This window comes from Phoenix dactylifera, unplaced genomic scaffold, assembly GCF_009389715.1.
Source record: "Phoenix dactylifera cultivar Barhee BC4 unplaced genomic scaffold, palm_55x_up_171113_PBpolish2nd_filt_p 000311F, whole genome shotgun sequence".
In the NCBI taxonomy this organism is placed as follows: domain Eukaryota; kingdom Viridiplantae; phylum Streptophyta; class Magnoliopsida; order Arecales; family Arecaceae; genus Phoenix; species Phoenix dactylifera.
In genome coordinates, this window is record NW_024067782.1 from 74,188 (window position 1) to 96,598 (window position 22,411).

The 22,411-nt window shown below is 41.0% G+C and overlaps 1 protein-coding gene across 2 annotated transcripts; it reads left to right on the forward strand.

Annotated features, from left to right (window-relative positions):
* Positions 1 to 267: 267 nt before the first annotated feature.
* LOC120105563 (E3 ubiquitin-protein ligase RFI2-like) lies at positions 268 to 21,180 on the forward strand. Of its 2 annotated transcripts, XM_039118139.1 has the most exons (7): positions 268 to 646; positions 15,487 to 15,656; positions 17,356 to 17,414; positions 19,205 to 19,233; positions 19,323 to 19,725; positions 20,281 to 20,513; positions 20,614 to 21,173. In XM_039118139.1, the coding sequence occupies exons 1-7, from the start codon at positions 505 to 507 to the stop codon at positions 20,694 to 20,696; spliced, it is 1,119 nt and encodes a 372-aa protein (XP_038974067.1). In that variant the 5' UTR covers positions 268 to 504; the 3' UTR covers positions 20,697 to 21,173. The 2 variants fall into 2 exon arrangements, with proteins under 2 accessions (XP_038974067.1, XP_038974066.1); XM_039118138.1 differs by having other exon boundaries at positions 20,281 to 21,180.
* The last annotated feature ends 1,231 nt before the right edge of the window (positions 21,181 to 22,411 follow it).

The window sequence follows — 22,411 nt, forward strand, 5'->3', positions numbered from 1 at the left end:
TCCACCGCATCCGTCTCATCTTTTACTGCATCCGACTCGGTCTCACTCGCCGGCCCGTCCACGATCCCCACCAATTTAACCACCCCATCCAAGTGCCCCCACAATTTATTCATTGCGAACGTGAAGATCCACCGTCCATATTGTAATGATCGAGCATCTTCTACCGTCTGTAGGGTTCTTGATAGCGATGTTCAGTCGGTGATGAAGTCGGTGGGAAAATGAACGACAGATTTTATTTCTCATATAAAATGTTATGCGGAGAATTGGATGGGATGACACCTCCGGAGCCCCATATTCGAAAACACGCGATAGAAGGCCGAAGCTTCGGAGGCCCCGAGTAAGAGCGAGAGAGAGATTTTGCGCAAAGCAAGGTGGAGACGAGGCAGAGATTCTCTGGTCAGAGTTCTAGGGTTTGTAAAGGCGTTGGATTGGATCGAATCGAGGGAGGAATTCTCTACGTTCGCGGTCGGATTTGGGGGTTTCTGAGGGCTAGGGCATGAGAGGATGGGCCTCGGGGAATCGGAAAAAGGGGACGGGGGCAAGGAAGGAGCGATAATGGTCGCCTGCTCGATCTGCCTCGAGACCGTGATGAGTGAGGGTGATCGGTCCACTGCCAGGCTGCAATGCGGACACCAATTCCACCTAGGTCCGTACCAGAGAACAATTGCCCTTATTTTATTTCTTGTTTCTCATTGAATATTTGGTTTTTTAGCCGGCAGGTTCTATATTTGGTAAAAATTTGTCATTTTTCTAGAATATGTGATATAAAGATTAGATTTTTGTCTGATTGCACTCCTTATAACTCTGGTCGAGAGCTGATAAATTTATACTAGTAGAAGTCTTTTGCAATATTTATCTCACATTAGGGCAACGTAAAATATCATGGATTTAAGGACTTTACGGACACATGAGTTGCCATGCATTAGCTCATGTTTCTGCACCTCTTTCTGTAATGGGAAGTCATGCTTCTTATTTTGATGAAGCTTTGAGTGGGAAACCTTTTGTGAGGTTTCAGGAATTTATTGAGGGTGTTTGCAGTGAAATCGTTGATAGTTGTCAAAGCATGTGCCTATTTTTTTTTTTTTTTTTTTGGAAGATGCTGACAATGATCAGACTGCTATAGGCTATATGATCAGGATCCGCAAATAAGATGCTTGCAGCAGTTGTCAAATCATGCTTCCTCTGCTACTGTTGTTTCTATAAAGCACCAACAAGGGTCAGATAATTATAGTCTCTATTTTTGAGACTGATATATTAGCAAATTTGTTAGCTGTTGTGGATATGCGGCTGCATTTAAATTTTAATCCGAAATTGTAGAACCAAAACTTTAATGCCAGTGGGTGAAAAATACACAAGAAACATCCCATGTACATTAATTATTATGGATTGACCAATAAATTTCTAGCATTTGAATTTTTTTAATTCTAATTGTAATATATGATAAGAAAAGCATACTGTCAGAAAAGGCTAGATCATACTCCAATATAATATCTGTACCAGTAAATTTCTAACAGATTTGGGAATTGCCTTTCTTTTTACACATCAAAGAGGTCTGCTTCTGATGGTTTTGCTATACTATCTATTAGATACTGGCATGTGCAATGTGCATTGCTTTATTTAATTAGGAACATTTGATGGATGGTGGAAATCTCATAATTACTACTTTCATTTATATCATTTCTTAGAAAATAGTATATGTGGTGGTATTTTTGCTAGAAGAAGAATGACTTAAAAGGGATTTGAGGAAATAACAAGCCTTGCTGTGGGATTCAAGAAGATCTTAGGCCTTACGGTGATTGTATGTGTTTTTCTTTTTAAAATTAGCTTCTCTGTTTAAATATAGATCCTGGCTAACCTTGCAAGGTTCCTCTCGCATGCAGTTATGTGTTGTACATTGAATTCCCAGTATGGACTATGGTAGACAATGCCCATAGATTTTTCTCTATATGATGGTATAGCTCATTCTCTGAGAATAATACCTGGAAGATATTGGCAAAGGAGCTTTTTTTTTTTTAATTTTTTAGGGGATGAAGCACAAAGGAGCAAGAATTTTGTAATGAAATTAGCATTGCATGAGAAAGCACAACTTTGTGAAGGGAAAGTTGCTGATTTAGAGAAAGCAGGTTTGGATAAGTTTGTAGACTTCAATCTTCTTCTTACTTCGGTTTCAGTACTCAGGTCCAACAAAATATGAAAAGAGTGCCTTTATTGGAATTTGTGCGAAAGGTGCTTAGTTGCCAAAATCATGAAGGTGTGAAAGTATGGGCATGTAGCTATTTTAGAAGCACTTTTAACAAGGAAATGCTTAGGAAGTCATGTTCAAGATTCCAAGGAGATTCTTAAGTGGATGTGTTACTCTGGGTAGAAGATTCTGACTACCAAGGAATGGTGAGAGGCTAAAGTTGGAAGGTGTTCCCGGATTGCAAGGTCAAAAATACTTTTTTAAATGTGCATGCTTGTGACCTAATATTAGAATGTTTGACCAAAAACTTGTGGAGCAAAGCTTTGGATGAGAAAGTTGCCCAACGTTGTCTCTTGTCAAATGCATAGCAACCTATCTTTTTGTTTATTTCATCTCTTTTTAAAGCCTTTTTATTGTGGCTAAGCTCAACACTTTGAGTAGACAAAGCAAGTTATTCTAGCTGGAAGAGGTGTGGGGCGTTAAGTATTGAGATCCACCCTGTCAAATCAGCCAAAGTTCCCCTCAAGCTTATTATGAGGGGTATGGATTGGTTAAATCAGGTATTCTTTGCACAAGTAATTTGGTAGATGGAATGCCTTGAATGGAAGTATATAAGGAAAAAGAAACATAGTAGAAGTCAGAGTCTATCTGTGAAAGATTAGAACCAAACTGATATTGTGGACTTATAAAATAGTCTTGGAGGGTGTATTTCAAAATGGGGTTCAATCATATTTCTAGAGGGCACAGAAATGTTTGATGGGGTAGTATTTTTGCTGTCCAGATCGTGAACTTTTGGCTATCCAACCTAACGTTTGTTATAGTAGCTGAATCTACCTACTGCTTACAATAATTTTCTTATAATACACCATGTTAATATTGAAGAGAGCTTACTCTCACTGACACTTAAGTATAAGAATGAACATCCAAAAAATCCAGAGCCATTTTGGAGTCGCCACTGCTCACTGGTAGTGTTGCAAATTGGTTGGCTAGACTGTTGACCCATACTGCCCCCAACCTGGTCATGCTCAGTTTGATTACTTGTTTTGAACCTGTGGGCTGGGCTTGGGTCTAAAATATGACTGATCTGAATAACCAGGTCCTTCCTAATTCTAAGACACAGACTAACCACATTTAAAATTGGTCAAATATTATTTAGCGAAAACTGGCCTGGCTCAGCAAGATGTAATGACAATAATAGATCTTGCATAGAAAAGAATAACTAATTTGATCATGGGAGGGTAATATCTTTATGTGTGCTTTAAGTTATGTTTTTGCATACAAACTCACCAATTCTTTAATCTATTTTACTTCCATCTTGAGAAAAGAAAAAAGTTTGACCACAATAAAAAAAGGTCACCTAGAATAGGATGTCAAAATTTTCTCCTGAGGTTGAGTATTAAGTGTTTCTTGCCTACATAGGTTGCTTTGGTATACCATCTAACGGAGTTGGTTTGCAGGCTTTGAAAAGAACTGAAATGAAAGTAGAGTACTTGATCTGTGGAGGTGACTTTGTGTGGAGATGTACCCATTTTAGTTTTGTCATCGATTTGCGTTACATGGGGTGGATGTTATTCCTTCTTATTAAAAGTCTGATGAGCTGATAAATCTTGTTCACAATTATTATATTCACAACTTATTTGGAACATGGTGGATTACCTTCTTTTCTTCTCGACCTTATTCTTTTTATCCCTAGGCAACCACCTCTTTTTTAATTTTGCCTTTCTTTAGCCATCCATTTCTATATATACAATGGGAGCTTTTGGGGGCAATTCCATGCATTGGGCCATTCATTCCTATATAATCATTATAATGTCATCCAACAATTAGCGCATTTGTCCCTGATAAAGAGGGAGACAAGGAACCAAAGTCTAAGTCATTTCCTCCCCTAAGTCAAAAAACTGCCTTCGAGATCATTCTATCCCTTTCTCTATTATATAGATATCTCACTTTAATAAGTGCATCTTTCTTGGTTCTAGTGCTGCTCTCTCTCTATGTTATCCAGCAAAAGCGGAATATTATTTACCATTCTACATTAATGAGGAAAAAAAAATCAAATCGGGCCACAACCATCCATCTCAAAGATTGATGAGTTTACAATCATTTATCTAATAATCCTTTAATCCTGCCTCTCAGATGAATCGTGTGCTCATACATGCTGAATGCTAATAAGCGTAGCTACAAAAGAATAAGTTCCTATTATCCAAGGCTTGTCTTGATGATACCTTTCTATAAGGTGCTATGTTGGGTATCAATACAAACTTTTCCAAATTCTTATTCACAAATTCCTTTTTGTATATATAGGACTTCTCTTCATTTCATTGTCTTGAACACATGTATAAGCCCTTGTCCTAGTAGGGCTTCTTAATTCTTTGTTATGCCATCTCTTTATAACTTCATCTTTATTTGGTGGGATGTTTCTTATTCCTTGATCTAACCTTAAGCCTACGGCCCATTCACTTCGTCATAGTCATCCTGGGTTCTTAGATTCTCTTTATCCTAGCATTATGGAGCCACTCAAGTCTCAGAAAACATGCCTTGACTATGCCTCACCCCAGATGTACCTCCTGACTTCATACATTTGGCTCCACGTCTTTGAGATATATCTCCGCCCATCTCTATTTTTGCTAGATAAAAAAGAGAAGTAATTTGAACATTGTTTTTGGATGAAAAGCACATGAGTAATCATATCCAAAGTTGATTAGGTATGTTATAAATTGATTTTTTGATTGACTATGATGGGAGTGCATGGCCTGGTAGTTGACTTGTTAATTCTGCAAGTTGAGTTTGGTCACTTTGGTGTGGTTTTACCTATGGGGGGACCTTTACTCGACATAATGTATTGTTGGTTGTTCACTCCAAATTGAGGTGGAATCAATTATGATTTTTATTATTCATGAATATGAAGAAATTATGGTCATGTATATAGGCTTGGTTATTTAGCTGTTGAGATGAGACATTGGGAGTGGTATATTGCTTCTAGATGTTTCATAATAAGGAAAAAGTTGGTATCCATGGATTCTTATATAACTAAAGTTCAGTATATTGCGGAGATGCTTTAAGGAGTGAGCTATCATGAATCCATGACAGTGATAACTATTTAACACCATAGGAACTGAAATTTTGTGTTTTTTATTTGTGTGGGTAACTGGAGGTTAGCTGAGATCATGAAGAGATTAGCTTGTGATAATGCTCCAAGAAGGTCTGATGGGGACATCAGAGCTGATCATCCGTCCATCTAGTCCACCATTTTTATTTTGATTCTATTTTTTTGTTTTATTTTTGGACTTGTTTACATTTTCATTGTTGTAGGGCTTTATTTGTGTTATTTGCGCTTTATTGGAATTATTTTTGTGTAAGGGGTTCTGTGTTTATTTTTTTGTTTGGGCCCTATATATAGGGGACCCTTATTGTGATTAGGATTTAATGAAAGTGAATTAAGATTTCTTCCCCCAAATTCCTCTCTCCTCTCTCTTCCCTCTCCTCTTCTCCTTTCTTCTTCCTGCGTCTCTATAACCTCTACTTCCTTCCCCTTCCCTTCTTCTTCCTCCTCCTCTTCCCCTGCAGTTGTCCGTCATCAGCTTGGTATCAGAGTAGACCGCCTTTGCCCCTGCTGCCAAAGCCACGATCCAGATTCTCTTCTCTTCCTCGGTTCCCACCAACAACCAGAACAACCCTCCTTCTCTCTATCAGTTCTGTTCATCAGAAGAAAGAAAGGGTCCCACTTTTTCTCTCTCGGTTCTCACTAGGAGAAGGCGACAAAACCCCCTTTGCTGGTTCCTCCCGGTTCCCGTGGTCACTCGTCACTGCGCTCGCAGCCTCGCTCGCCTCCACCTTGCAGCGCCGCCTCGCCGTCGGCCCGCCAACCGAAGACGCTGCAACCCCACGAGAGCCCGCCGCCCTGGTGTCAACTGCACGACACTCGGTATGACGGGAAAGCCATCGGCCGCACCTCTATGACCATTGCCGGTGGCCGGATCCGAAGGAGCAACGCCACCGCTCCTTCCCATCGCCGCCCTGCCACCTCTTCAACTGCTGCAGCCCTCTCGTGCAACCGTCGGCCCCGGTCCTAGATCCCCGGCCGCTGTCAGCGTCATGAAGTTCGGAGCGCTCTTCCGAAACTATCGGGGGGTTGGAGAAAACCAGCCTAACGGGTAAGCCCCAGACCCGTTAACACGAGTCCCTCAGCCCGGATCCGTTTCAAAAAAAAAGGCGCACGTGATTTACACGTGACAAACCCGTAACGGGTATCAGATCGGGTCAAACCCGATAATCCGGATCCTAACAGATCCGAGTTAAAAAAAAAGAAAAAAAAGAAAAAAAAGAAAAGAAAAAAAAAGAGAGAAAAAACAAAGTACCTGTCATCGTCTTCTCCAGTCGCCGTAGCGCCCTCGCCCTGCCGTCCTCGCCGTGCCGCGGTGCTCACCGTCTTCCTCGAGATCTCCACCACCTCCGCGTTTTCGCCTCGCCGCTTCACCACCTCCACCGTTCGCAAATCCGTTCCGCCCCTCTACGATCACCCGTCGTCGCCGCTTTTCACCTTCCCCTCGCTCGCCGCCCGAAATCTTTCGCCGCACCCCGCTTGTCTTCCCCGGTCACCCCCCCCCCCCCCCCCCCCCCGCCGTAATTCCCTTCCCTCCCATTTGACCACCCCAAGGGTTTCGGTTTCGGTTGAAACATTTGGCTCCAGATCCCGGCCCTACAACTCCCTCCCTCTTTCTTTCACGGACCGCCTCTGTCATCAGGGCCAAGCCCACTTTCAGCCCCACTCCTCTTCAAAGGCCCAATCATCCGATTCCACACCACACCAGGCCGCCCTATATTCTCATCCGTGGGCCCATCAGGCCCAGACCGCCACTTTCCTACCCTTCGGCTCATTGGCCCAAGTCACTCATCCCTTCTTCAGGCCTACAGCCCGCTGCCCCTCTTTTTTCTGCAAACAGGCCACTGTCATCAGGCTCGTCACATCTTTTCAGAGTTACAGAGATCAGACCTACCGAGTTACTGTGTTGAGAACCAATTGGAGCCATTTCGAGAGTTCATCTGCCGCAGCCGTGCCCTTGATCGTCGCCCCAGCCTCCGAGTAATTCTGGTCGTCCGCTTCACGACAAGTGATAGGTTTTCACTTTTCTTGGGCTTGTTCATTTAATTATGTTCTAGTTCTCTTGCATGATAGCCATATTCTTGAAACTTACTTTTGCTATCAAAATTCAGAACATAGAACTCCTACTCTCAAACCCATCTTATTCGCCATTTTAAAATCTAGACATTAAATTAGCACACCCTAGCAACTGAATGTTCCTCAACATTCTTCGATCATATTGATTTAGGATCAGAGCATCTGTACTATTTGATTGCAATCTACTTGATTGCAGCCCAACCTATCGGTTTGGCCGCACCACCTATAGTCCTTCCCCATTCTCCTAGGAACCAAATCCAATACTCTAGGTGTCAATAATTCGGCCACATAGCATCTCAATATTCCATTAAGACCTACCTGATTACTGAACCAGAAGCTGGAAACCAAGAGGCCGAATATGTCGAAGAAGTCTGTGAACCAAATATAGAAGATTATGTAGAAGACTTTGGAGACGAACACACCGGATTGGAATTTGTCCAGAATGATCCTCAAAAGAAAACTGTTGACCTAAGTACAAACATACTTCACATTACTACTTCGAAAGAGGTAGTAAAAGATATTGAGGGTCAGTCTCCTGTGTTGGCACATGTGGCTAAAGCTATTAATGAAGGAACCCATCCTTGACCATTCTCCTATGATAGCTCCCCTTCTAGAGGAGTTTCATTCTGTAATCCCTGATGATCTTTCGGATGCACTTCCTCCGATGTGTTATATCCATCACGCAATTGAGTTAGTCCTTCGAGCACCTCTGCCTACCCTTCCTTATTATGGGCTCAATCCAAATGCATGCGCTGAGTTGAAACATCAAGTTGATGAACTATTCACAAGAGGGTATGATTGTGAGAGCCTAAGCCCCTATACTGTGTCTACACTCCTCAACCCCACAAAAGATAGTTTTTGAAGGATGTGCGTTGATAGCTGTGCCATCAACAAACTCACGGTTAAGTAGCGCTTTTCCATTCCTAGGCTAAACGACCTTTTAGATTCTGTCTGGTGCCACGATCTTTTCTAAGATTTATTTGAAGATTTGGTACCACAAGATTTGGATTCGTCCCGAATGCCCATGGCCAGATGTCATTATGGATTTCGTGTTTGGACTTCCATATACTTCTACGAATCACGATTTCATTTTTGTGGTTGTGAACTGATTTTCAAAGATGGCTCACTTTTTTTCTGTTCTAAGACTTCTGATGCTTCTAGAATTGCCAAACTTTCGATGAAGTCGTTAGATTCCCTGTGCCTCCAAAATCTTTTATGTCTGAAGGGATGCTGATAGGTACCAAACTATAATTTTCTTTTGCCTATCATCCTCAAACCGGCAGCCAGATTGAAGTTGTCAACCGTAGCCTTAGAAGCCTGTTAAAATGTCTGGTAAGTGAACATGCTAGGATCTGGGATTTAGTGTTACCGACCATTGAGTTTGCATATAATAGTTCGGTCAATAAGTCCATAAGCATGAGTCCATTTGATGTGGTGCATGGTTGCAAACCTAGGCAGCCCATAGACTTGATCCCCATGTCTCATCAGTATAGTGTCTGAGTCTGCACAGTTATACGCATTGCACCGACATTCATTGCATCAAGAAATCAGCAAATGCATTCACTTCAATATCTTAAAATATAAATTTCTTGCTGATTTACGCGAATGTTATAAAGAGCTAAGTGAAAGAGGTTACGTCATGATAAGAATTAGGCTTGAACGACTTTTTTCGAAAATGTTCAAGAAATTGCAAGCTTGTAGTGCGGAACCGTTCAAAGTCCTATAGAAAATTAATTCGATTACATATGCTGTGGATCTTCCTGATGACTATGGAATTAGTGCGACATTTAATATTAAAAATTTAATTCCTTATAAAAAGACAACAATTATTCATTTTGACCCCTTTGTTGACACACTTGCCCTTGTTGATCACCCTGACCCATTACCTGCTGTTGAGCCACCACCTTACAAATTTCATGCACGCAGAGAATAAATAGAACATATATTAGATGAGCAGGTTATGTCAACCAGGAACGGTGGTTACCAACGTTATCTTGTTCGGTGGAAGGGCCGACCAAAGTCTGATGTGACGTAGATCTCCAGAGCTGAGTTGCAGCACCTTGATCCCGATCTTCTGGAGCAGTACAACAGCCGACCCAATCTGCACTCGACGAGGTCGAGTTTTTTTCCATTCGGAAGGAGTTGATGGGGACATCGGAGCTGATCATCCGTCCGTCAGTCCATTTTTATTTTGATTCTATTTTTTGTTTTATTTTTGGGCTTGTTTACATTTTTATTGTTGTAGGGCTTTATTTGTGTTATTTTGGGCTTTATTGAGGATTATTTTTATGTAAGGGGTTCTATGTTAATTTTCTTGTTTGGGCCCTATATATAGGAGACCATCATTGTGATTAGGGTTTAATGAAAGTGAATTAAGATTTCTTCCCCCACGTTCTTTCTTTCCTCAAACCTCCCTCTTCTCTTCTCCTCTCTTCTTTCTGCGTCTCTATAACCTCTTCTTCCTCCTCTTTCCCTCCAGTTGTCTGTCATCAACTTGGTATCAGAGTAGGCCGACTTTGCCCCTGCTGCCAAAGCCACGATCCAGATTCTCTTCTCTCCCTCGGCTCCCACCAACAACCAGAACCGCCCCCCTCTCTCTGTCAATTCTGTTGATCAGAAGAAAGAAAGGGTCCCACTTTTTCTCTCTCGGTTCTCACCAGGAGAAGGGGACAAAACCCCCTTTGCTGGTTCCTTCCGGTTCCCATGGTCACCTGTCACTGTGCCCGTAGCCTCGCTCGCCTCCACCTCGCAGCGCCGCCTCGTCGTCGGCCCACCAACTGAAGACGCTGCAACCCCACGAGAGCCCGCCGCCCTGGTGTCAACTACACGACACTCAGTCTCATGGGAAAGCCACCGGCCGCACCTCTGTGACCACCGCCCGTGGTCAGATCGGAAGGAGCAACGCCATCGCTTCTTCCCGTCGCTGCCTCGCCACCTCTTCAGCCGCCACAACCCTCTCGTGCAGCCGTCGCCCCCAGTCCTAGATCCCCGGCCGCCATCAGCGTCATGAAGTTCGGAGCGCTCTTCCGAAACTATCAGGGGGTTGGAGAAAACCAGCCTAACGGGTAAGCCCCAGACTCGTTAACCCGAGTCCCTCGGCTCGGATCCGTTTCAAAAAAAAAGCGCAGGTGATTTACACGTGACAAACCTGTAACGGGTATCGGGTCGTGTCAAACCCGATAATCCGGATCCTAACGGATCCGAGTTAAAAAAAAAAAAGAAAAAAAAAGAAAAGAAAAAAAAGAGAAAAAACAAAGTACTTGTCATCGTCTTCTCCAGTCGCCGCAGCGCCCTCGCCCCGCCGTCCTCGCCGTGCCGCCTTGCTCACCGTCTTCCTCGAGATCTCCACCACCTCCGCGTTTTCGCCTCACCGCTTCACCGCCTTCGTCGTTCGCAGCGCCATTCCGCCCCTCTGCAACCACCCGCCGTCGCCGCTTCCCACCTTCCCCTCGCTTGCCGCCCGAAATCTTTCGCCGCACCCCGCCCGAAATCTTTCGCCGCACCCCGCCCGTCCCCCACTCTGCCGCACCACGCCGCCTCTATCACTGCTTCTGCCTTCCCCAGCGCCGCATCCCCCCTTCCTCCTTCATCTTCTCTGGTCACCCCCCCCCCCCTCAAGTCCCTTCCCTCCCATTTGACCACCCCAAGGGTTTCGGTTGAAACCCTTGGCTCCAGATCCCGACCCCACAACTCCCCCCCTCTTTCTTTCACGGACCGCCTCTGTCATCAGGGTCGAGCCCGCTTTCACCCCCACTCCTCTTCAAAGGCCCAATCGTCCGATTCCACACCACACCAGGCCGCCCCATATTCTCATCCGTGGGCCCATCAGGCCCACACCGCCAGTTCCTACCCTTCGGCCCACTGGCCCAAGTCACCCATCCTTTCATCAGGCCCACAGCCCGCTGCCCCTTTTTTTCTGCAAACGGGCCACTGTCATCAAGCCCGTCACATCTTTTCTGAGTTACCGAGATCAGACCTGCCGAGTTGCTGTGTTAAGAACCAATTGGAGCCATTTTGAGAGTTCATCAGCCGCAGCCGTGTCCCTGATCGTCGCCCCAGCCTCCGAGTAATTCTGGTCGTCCGCTTCACGACAAGTGATAGGTTTCCACTTTTCTTGGGCTTGTTCATTTAATTATGTTCTAGTTCTCTTGCATGATAGCCATATTCTTGAAACTTACTTTTGCTATCAAAATTCAGAACATAGAACCCCTACTCTCAAACCCATCCTATTCGCCATTTTAAAATCTAGATATTAAATTAGCACACCCTAGCAACTGAATGTTCCTCAACATTCTTCGATCATATTGATTTAGGATCAGAGTAACTGTACTACTTGATTGCAATCTAATTTCGTAAATTGAATAATCTTAATCCTTAATTCCGAATAACCGAGGTAAAAATCAGCAACATTTAAAGTTTAAGTTATTCTAATGAAAACTTGCTGATCTCTGAAATCATAGTAGATTGTATTAGTAGGTTGTCCTACATCAAATTTGGTTCTGCATCATATTTTTTAGGGTTTCATTAGTAACATTGCATTTTACATCATCATACATAGTGTTATCATTACATATCAACACATGGTGATAAGGAGTACCAAGCCGACCAACCTAAAGTCTCCTTAGCTACCATGGATTTTGAAGTCCTGAAATTTCTCATGGACCAGTTCGCTGCCATACAAGCTCGAAGGAAAGAAATCAAACAAGAGGTCCGTGAGCTCATGCGAAATGTTAGGACCCTTAAACCGCCAACCCCCGTTGCAGCCCAACCTAAAATCAGTTTGGCCGCTCCACCTATAGTTCGTCCTCATTCCTCTAGGAACCAAACCCAATGCTCTAGGTGTCAATAATTCGGCCGCATAGCGTCTCAATGTTCCATTAAGACCTACCTGTCTACTGAACCAGAAGCTGGAAACCAAGAGACCGAATATGTCGAAAAAGTCTATGAACCAATCATAGAAGATTATGTAGAAGACTTTGAAGACGAATCCACCGGATTTGAATTTGTCCAGAATGATCTTCAAAAGAAAACTGTTGACCTAAGTACAAACATACCATTTCACATTACTACTTCGAAAGAGGTAGTAAAAGATTTCGAGGGTCAGTCTCCTGTGTTGGCACATGTGGCTAAAGCTATCAATGAGGAATCCAACCTTGACCATTCTCATGCGATGGCTCCCATTCTAGAGGGGTTTCATTCTGTAATATCTGATGATTTCCCGGATGCACTTCCTCCGATGTGTTATATCCGTCACGCAATTGAGTTAGTCCTCTGAGCACCTTTGCCTACCCTTCCTTATCATAGGCTCAGCCTAAATGCATGCGCTAAGTTGAAACATCAACTTGACGAACTCTTCGCAAGAGGGTATGATTGTGAGAGCCTAAGCCCCTATACTGTGTTTGCACTCCTCAACCCCACAAAAGATAGTTCTTGAAGGATGTGCATTGATAGCCATGCCATCAACAAACTCACAGTTAAGTATCGCTTTTCCATTTCTAGGCTAAACAACCTTTTAGATTCTGTTTGGTGCCACGATCTTTTCTAAGATTGATTTGAAGAGTTGGTACCACCACAAAAGATAGTTCTTTAAGGATGTGCGTTGATAGCCGTGCCATCAACAAACTCACGGTTAAGTATCGCTTTTCCATTCCTAGGCTAAACGACCTTTTAGATTCTATTTGGTGCCACGATCTTTTCTAAGATTGATTTGAAGAGTTGGTACCACCACAAAAGATAGTTCTTGAAGAATGTGCGTTGATAGCCGTGCCATCAACAAACTCATGGTTAAGTATCGCTTTTCCATTCCTAGGCTAAACGATCTTTTAGATTCTGTCGGGTGCCACGATCTTTTCTAAGATTGATTTGAAGAGTTGGTGCTATCATATTCGGATTTGTTCCGAATGCCCATGGCTAGATGTCATTATGGATTTCGTGTTAGGGCTTCCACATACTTCTACTAAGCACGATTTTATTTTTGTGGTTGTGAACCGATTTTTAAAGATGGCTCATTTTGTTTCTTGTTCTAAGACTTCTGATGTTTCTAGAATTGCCAAACTTTATTTCGATGAAGTCGTTAGACCCCCTGACCCTCCAAAATCTATTGTCTAATAGGGATGCTGATAGGCACCAAACTAAAATTTTCTTCTGCTTATCATCCTCAAACCGGCAGCCAGATTGAAGTTGTCAACCGTAGCCTTAGAAGCCTGTTAAAATGTCTGGTAAGTGAACATGCTAGGACCTGGAGTTTAGTGTTACCGACCACTGAGTTTGCATATAATAGTTCGCTCAATAAGTCCATAGGCATGAGTCCATTCGATGTGGTGCATGGTTGCAAACCTAGGCAGTCCATAGACCTGATTCCCATATCTCATTAGTATAGAGTGTCTGAGTCTGCACAGTTATTCGCATTGCGCCCACATTCATTGCATCAAGAAATTAGCAAATGCATTCACTTTAATAACTTAAAATATAAATTTCTTGTTGATTTACGCGAACGTTATAAAGAGCTAAGTGAAAGAGGTTACGTCATGATAAGAATTAGGCTTGAACAACTTTCTTCGGAAACGTTCAAGAAATTGCAAGCTTGTAGCGCGGAACCGTTCAAAGTCCTATGGAAAATTATTTCGAATGCATATGCTGTGGATCTTCCTGATGACTATGGAATTAGTGTGATATTTAATATTAAAGATTTAATCTCCTACAAAAAGACAACAATTATTCATTCTGACCCCTTTGTTGACACATCTGCCCTTTTTGATCACCCTGACCCATTACCTGCTCTTGAGCCACCACTTTCCAAATTTTATGCACTCAAAGAATAAATATAATATATATTAGATGAGCAGGTTATGTTAACCAGGAACGGTGGTTACCAACGTTACCTTGTTCGGTGGAAAGGCCGACCAAAGTCTGACGTGACGTGGATCTCCAGAGCTGAGTTGCAGCGCCTTGATCCCGATCTCTTGGAGCAATACGACAACCAGCCCGATTTGTACTCGACGAGGTCGAGTTTTTTCCATCCGGAAGGAGTTGATGGGGACATCAGAGCTGATCATCCGCCCGTCTAATCCAACATTTTTATTTTGATTATATTTTTTTGTTTTATTTTTGGGCTTGTTTATATTTTTATTGTTGTAGGGCTTTATTTGTGTTATTTTGGGCTTTATTGGAAATTATTTTTGTGTAAGGGGTTCTGTGTTAATTTTCTTGTTTGGGCCCTATATATATGGGATCCTCATTGTGATTAGGGTTTAATGAAAGTGAATTAAGATTTCTTCCCCCACGTTCCTTCTATCCTCTCTCTTCCCTCTCCTCTTCTCCTCTCCTCCTCTCTTCTTTCTGCGTCTCTATAACCTCTTCTTTCTTCCCCTTCCCTTCTTCTTCCTCCTCCTCTTCCCCTGCAGTTGTCCGTCATCAAGGTCTAGGGCAAAACTTAGACTTTGTGGTTAATGTATAACATGCTTAAAGCATGCTCCATGAAACATGTTAAAGGATGATCTTAGATGAATTGATGAAGATTGTGAAGGATCGATGACAGTGATAGGTGGAATTTGGATATGACTATCAGCACTAAAAATATATCTTTGATGAATTATGAATGTCGGGACAGGCATGAAACCATCCCCAAGTTCCTAGTTACATTGCTATTTTTTCCCTTGAATTTGATTAAGTCCTCGCAAGCAGAGAAAACAGAAGAAATTTTATTAAAGGTTCCAATTTAGATTTGACTTAATGTCTCAAAGATATCAACTATATCCCAAATGTTTTTTATGGAATAATTATAATTTTGTTCTGGTCCAATGTGTATTCACCTAATGTAAAATTTTCTGTACACATTATTTTTCAATAATAAAGTAGTTCAGTACACAATATCAATCACAAGGTTTGAAAGTTTACATTATGTTCGAATAGTACAATAAGTTGGACTCCTTTGACTTGTCATTTGTCATGGGTTTTAAAACTGGCTATCATGTTCACCTGTTGGCTGCTATTCCTCTTTCATGTATATATTGCATGAACTTGTGTGCAGTTAATGTAATGTTAAAAAATATTTACATAATTTAGAAACACTTCCAACAATGTACAATTATCTGATTACTCATTGCTGTTTCTTTAACAAATTGTTCAGATTGCATTGGCTCTGCATTTAATGCCAAAGGGGTTATGCAATGCCCAAATTGTCGAAAAGTCGAGAATGGCAATTGGCTATATGCAAGCAGTTCACGCCCATTGCCAGAGCTGAGCATGGATGACTGGGCACATGATGAAGACCTCTATGAACTTAGTTATTCAGAAATGGTACAGTGACGGATCGATTTATTTGTTTTCTATGATTATATAGTGTAGTCATGTACTTATTTATATATGTTGCTTTTCTTTCCAAAGCATTAAAGATGTTTCTTTTTTCTGTTCTGTTCTTTGACCGTCACAGAGTTTTCTTATTCATTAGATTTGGTGCCCATTAATTGCTTACTTGTTCTATTTATTTATTTTTATTGTTTGCCCATTGGTGCACAGTCTGTGAAAACTTCAGAGTTCAGAGATTTCAACTAAATGCAATAACTAACTTTTAAGATACTTATAGTTGTCCAAACACTCATCATTAAAAGTATTAGGTTTTATTTTTCCATTTCTCTTTCCTGTCGTTCTGCTATAACTGTGTTTTGATAGTATCAAAATTTTCTTCCTGCTTTAATTATTCTCATTTTGACGATTTCCTAATGATTAAGGGAAAATGTTGTTTGGTCTGCTCGGACATGTCTGATGATTTCCTAATGATAAATGAGGTTGATTTTGAGTACAAGGGTATACAGAGGGCTAAGTCAAAGAAATCTTGCTTAGGAGTTGCAAGATTGGCAACCAGATTTTTCAGCTCAATTTGCTGCTTCATCCCAAATTCACACTCTCATTCCTGCACCCACTTCATGACACTTCCCTTCTTTCTTAAATTATCTTCTGTTACTTCATCTGTTCTATTAGATCAGCCTTTTTTGATGATAAACTTTTGTCTGACCAATTCTTTTTGATTGCCTGAGTCATGTGTTTCTTTAAAATGTGAAAATGAGTAGATTCTTTTAGTTTATTGCAATTAATATTATTATGCTTTCTGGACACTTAATTTTTTATGTGAGGTTCTCTTCCTCATGTTGCTTTCTCACCCTCTCCCTAATCTACTAACTAAAGTCATGAGTTTTGATTTGATAAGGACTCATGACACTCAAATCAGATGGACTACAGCTATATTCTTACCCTCTTCTGGGTGCTTTATGATTTGAACAGCATGTTATATGCTGCTTAAAGCTTTCTCAATAGTTTTGTTTCTTTCAGGATACACCATGCTGTGCATGTACTGTTAGTATTGTCTGCTGCTGTTTACTTTCTTTAGGACTGCAGTTTGATTCTCTATTTTTATCTTTGCTTTGTTGTTTAAATGCAATGTTTGAGCATGACTCTCTAGACAACGTTTTGCAGATGGCTCTTTCTGTGTTATTGTCATTGATATAAATATCATAACATAAATTGATGTCCCTGGTGCATATTTGAAGTGCTTCTAACTAGCAATTCCTTCCACGTATATGTATTCCCAACATTGCAGTATTCCCATTATATCTTGCATTCATTACTTGGCCTGCGAGTATGCTGACAAGCATGCTGTCTGTTGCTTTCTTTTTATCTTTGTAGGACAGTTGTATGTTACTCAAATCAAAGGTCTCTATTATCATATAGTTGAAGAAACAATGCTGTTTTAGTCATCTTTCATGTTAGTAACTATATCAGGAAAAGTGCATGCAGCTAAGCTTCAATTTTTCCAACTAATTTGTTAAGTATCATGTTCGGGCTTTTTTCTAAAAATCTCTTCCATTCTTGGAAAAATGTTCTTAAGTGTTTATAAGGGTTCTTACTGACAGTTGTATCCTTGGGATAATCCCCAAATATAGCAGAATCTTGTAACATTTGATTTCTTAATTTGATTTCTTCTTTTAATCTGTTTATGCAGCCATTTGGAGTTCATTGGTGCCCATTTAGCAGATTAGCGCAGGCTGCATCATCATTTGAGTAAGTGTAATATATTTCTGTACAAGGATTAGTTCGGTTCCTTCCCCTTACCTTTCTGGAAACATAAATATTTTTTGATGGAATCACTTCTCTGCTTTTATGGAGGCATTGCTGCTAGCTGAAAACATATGAAATATAGTTGGATCTGGTATGTATAAATATCTGAAAGATTATGAAATGTAAGCATGCTTCTGTTGAAGCTTTAAGATATGCTTCTCTGGCAATTATTCTTAAGGACGACATGGTTATCTATTGTAAAGGTTGCCCCTAGGAAACTTCTTGTTAGCTATGTACATATATCAGCTCGAGGAACTAGATTTTGCTTTGCTGGTGTATCAATTGTTTTCAATCTTGTGTTAATGCATTCTTTCCTTCCCGTGTCTTCTTGAATACTCCTGGCAAAGCAGACTTTTTATGTCCAGTGAAGATGATGCTACTTTTTGTTTGTTGTCCGGTTACTAAATCAATGGTTTTGTTGTTTATGCACCTGGTGATGTCGATTAAAATAATTATGTTACTTGATGTCTTAATTTGAAAATTAATTGTGACAAAGGATAATTGGTCTTGAGACTTCAGAATGTTCCTTAAACATCAATTTCCATGCATGCATAATTAAGAACTCTGTTTGTTTTTCATTATTACATTGTGATATCTAACGCCTTGCTAATAACTTTTAATCAACTATAAATCTTCTGCTAGTACATACACTGAAAAACCTCCTCTCTGACTTGAACAATTAATGCATCTAAAACCAATATAGAGAGAATGGCTCAAAGCTGTGGTGCCAGCCTATTGCCATTGAGATATGTCCTGATGATGCTTAGATGCTAGCTAAAAGAATAAGACTCAATTGTACAACTAATCGATATTCGATTAATATAGAATCAAAAAATCCAGGATATCAAAAATATGTCTTTTGGTAGTTGGTTAGTGCTAAGATTCTCTTTCTTGGTCCAATCTTCCCATTTGTTGGTTGGTGCTAAGATTTTGGTAGTTGGTTAGTTCCAGTCCTTCTCAAATCCCTATTTATTCTATTTACTTGCATGCGTAGATGGTACAGTAGCTAGACCTTTATTGTCATAATAGCTAAGCATCAAGATGTCCTGAAATGCCTGACACTAGTTTTTTTTTTTTAAAAAAAAAAAAGAGCATGAGAATGTGTTTGTATAGAGCAAGGAAATCCATAAGTACATACACACACATTGATATGAAGTAAAATTTCAGGCAGGATAACACCAAGTAAATATTTTGGCACTTCACTTGGAGTGTGTTGATGCATTAAAACAATCATGTGTGGCACCTCCAAATGTGGAGAACTAAAATGCCTTTCAGTAGGGAGTTACATCTCAATACATTATATCAAGCTTCAACACCTCAGGTTGCCTTAAGTAGAACAATGCATTTAAAAAATGGCAAGGGGATGTCTTGCTATGCTGTGTCCAAAAGTATTGGCACTCCTAAATCTCTAAACAATAAGTTTTCCTGGTTGTGTAGCGCATGCCAACACGTACAAGTCAAATACTTACCATGTCAATAAACAAAATGAGAGAGCCTTGCTTCTTTTACTGGATCTTCATTTTCAAATAAATTTGTAACGCTTCATGACAATTCTGAGATATGAATATAATTTAATTGGTATTTATGGTGCTGAGGTTTATAGGTGTTGTGAGATTGAAATCTTTCACCTTGATATACGTCTTCTTGCTTGGTCTTAATAATTGATATTGACTATAGGATGATATGTTTTTTCTTGGCATTGTTTCCCACTCCATTGACTTTTTCCTTTTCAGGGAAGGGGAATCTTCTCCACATATTTCTTGTAAGTTTATACTTTTTCTGAAAATGATTAATTGTGTATGATTGTGGAGTATAGGAGTAAGTATCATATCAAAATATTCTGCTTTGCAGTCCAGGATCTTTTGGGACATCAAGCCATCTTTACAGAGCATCCAGCTGCTTCATCAGCAGCTCATCCATGCCCATATGTGGCTTACTTGCAGCCACTCCAACCTTCATCTTCCTCAAGTTCCCATGTTTCATCTGAAAGTCCTATTGATGGTCCTGGATATCACCATCACTGGAGTCACATTCCTAGGCCGACAGATGTCCAGATTGTTCACACACTACCTCCCATTGATCTCCAGTATCATAGTTGGGAACAGCATTCTCAGTCATATTCCCCACCTAACAGCCATATCAGTGGTGCTGATCAGGCTTCAGCTTCTTCTCCAACAATGAGAGCTGCAAGGCTTGATTCTGATGGTCTACCGAGGGCAGGGCCTTTTGTCCATCCCTTTATTCTTGGCCACGGGTAAGTGATCTCGAGTTCAAATAATGGAATATTATCCTAATTATATTTTGTTTTCTATTACAGCAATGTCCATAGATTTTTGTAATCTCCAGTGATGCACAATAATAACGTTAGTTCTCAAAATGCAATTCCTTGACAAAGGTTTTAAGCCATCCCACTTTCTGTTCTATTTGCAGCTTATGTTGGCCAATCATTCTGCTTTTTGATCACCTTCTTTTCCTGTATCCATCACATTTATGTTTGAGAATTGGCTCCTAAGGTTTCGCATCCATTGATTTTCCTCTGAGCATTCTAAATTCAGTGAACTTATCAGCTCTGTATAATTTCATACCTCTTAAAGAGCAGCATCCCACCAATGCTGATTCTGCTTGTAGTCTCTTAGTACTAGAATGTCACTTCTTGCTTTGCATCGCTATCTAATGTCTTGGTTGGCATTATCCCTGCTTCTATGAGATTCAGCAACATAACATGAAAACAGAAGTGTCCTTTTTTTGTGTGTAAGATATCCTGGTCTCTGATGATGCTGACTGATATTTGCCTCAATTTTTACCCCAGATCTGGTTCTAGGGGTAGATCCCCCAGTTCTTTTGTTCCCTCGCCAGTTCCACCATATCTCAGAGCTCGTGGCGCTGTTCATGATCATCAAAATTCCCAAAGCATACATGGAACCATCTTCACAGGCATACAGCGATCGGGAGGTTCGAGGGGTTTGGCTACCTTAGCTCCAACACCGGTCTCTCTGACGGATCAGGCTGGCTTTTACCTGCTCCCTTCTGCAGGTCAATCAGGTCACAATCTAATAGATGCTGAGAACACTGCAGGGCACCACTTATATACTTCATGGGAAAGGGACCGATTTGTTCCATATCAATTATTTCCTGTGGACAGGGAATCAGGATGGTGGGGACCTTATATGCAATCTACTGGTGCATCAGATTCCAGTCACAGGGCAGGTCTGTGGCCCCGGGTAGGCTCTGAGAGGTCATCATCCCGAGGCTGGTCGTAGAGCTCGTCTTATCAGCCTATGCATGTCACTCGAATGCAGTCCTTCATATGATGGCGAAGTTCATGACATGCTGCAGAAGCAGTGCTTTAAACTGAAAATGACTTTTTTATAAGGCTGGGTTGCCTCTTAGAACTGAGACTCCAAACGATCTTTTGGAAGTAATTCAGCTGAAAACCTGTTTATAACTCTGTAGGGGCTATGACATTATTTATGCTTGGAGATTGCTGGGATGATTTTGGGAGAGGTGGGCAGGTTTTAATTACTTCTGTTGAATCTGTCCCAGTGATAAAAATCAGGAATGTCATCCTAAAATCCCTTGTCTAAAAAAAAGAAGGGAATCATACTGCTCTTTGAAATCTTTTTAAAAAACGCTTAGCTCCTGTCAGTTCATATTTGGCTGAGTTTTTGCCTTATTCAAAGGATGGACTGATTGATTGTTTTAGTTTCAATCTGTAGCTACTTTTTTGAATTGGTATTGTCTCCCAATGAGGTTACCTACTTCAAGCTGGAAAGTCTTATATTAGAGAGATCTGACCAACACCTTCTGGCAACCTATAGGTTGACAGGGATGCCTCATGTTTGCTTAGGCTGCTCAGAAATTAAAAGTCTGCAATTGCATTAATACTTCTTCAGCATGCTTGACAAGAGTTCGATGGACAATGGGGTTCGAATATCTCTAATCCTCCAAACTTCGATGATTGCAAGATTTGAACATATACGTTGTATATAACCATCACATTACTAATGCAGTATGCAACATTTCACGCCATACTCATAAAAAGAACCACTTCAGTTTGGTATTCATTGCAAAGACTTGGTGAAAATCCGGCAAGCCACACTTCTGATAACCGAGCAGGTCAATACTATAGCTGATGGAAACTTGATTACTTAGGTTGGGTTATTGAAACACTATATATAATTACTTAGGTTACACCTGACCATGTAGAATAGAATTGTCCAGCATCTAACTTGTTCTCTATACTTATCAAAATTTTATGTTCTACAGAAGACCGATAATTTCTCTTATGTCAACCCTACAAAGTTGATGCTCAACTTGTGAATTTATTGGTAAACAATTAAAAATCTCAGATCAGAGGTTATCTCTACTGTTGCAACAAGGACTTTTGCAACTTTTGTCATACTATTGCTTTGTAACTGAACTTTTTAATGACTAGATCATCCTTTATAAAGTTTTTCTACAATCAAAAAGTCTTTGATAAGCATACAAAGTGTGATGGAATTAAATGCCACCTTCGTCAATATTTAAGAACCATTGTGACCTTTAAAAAAAAAATGGAAAATATCTTAAACTGCATTTGGTTACTGGTTCAATAGTAGATAACTTGAATTTTTTTGATTAGCCAACTGAATACCACCCAAACAGTGGTGGACAAATGCATTTGTTCAACGAGGGTGAAATAATATCAGCAATTAAGAGCACTAACAAAAGGAGAATAGAAAACAACTAGTTTGCTCCGACGAAAGCTTTGAGAATCATGCGTGATTGGCGATGGCATAGAAGGCCAAGGCGAGCAAGACGGTGGGCAGCGCTGCAGCAGGTGGGAGCCGGGATCCACCGATGAGGGGGGAGGAGATGAGTGGTAGGGCGATTTCGGAGGCAGAGGTGGAGAAGCTCTGGTGTATCTTCTTGCCAGTCCTCGAGCAACCAGAGGAGCCGAT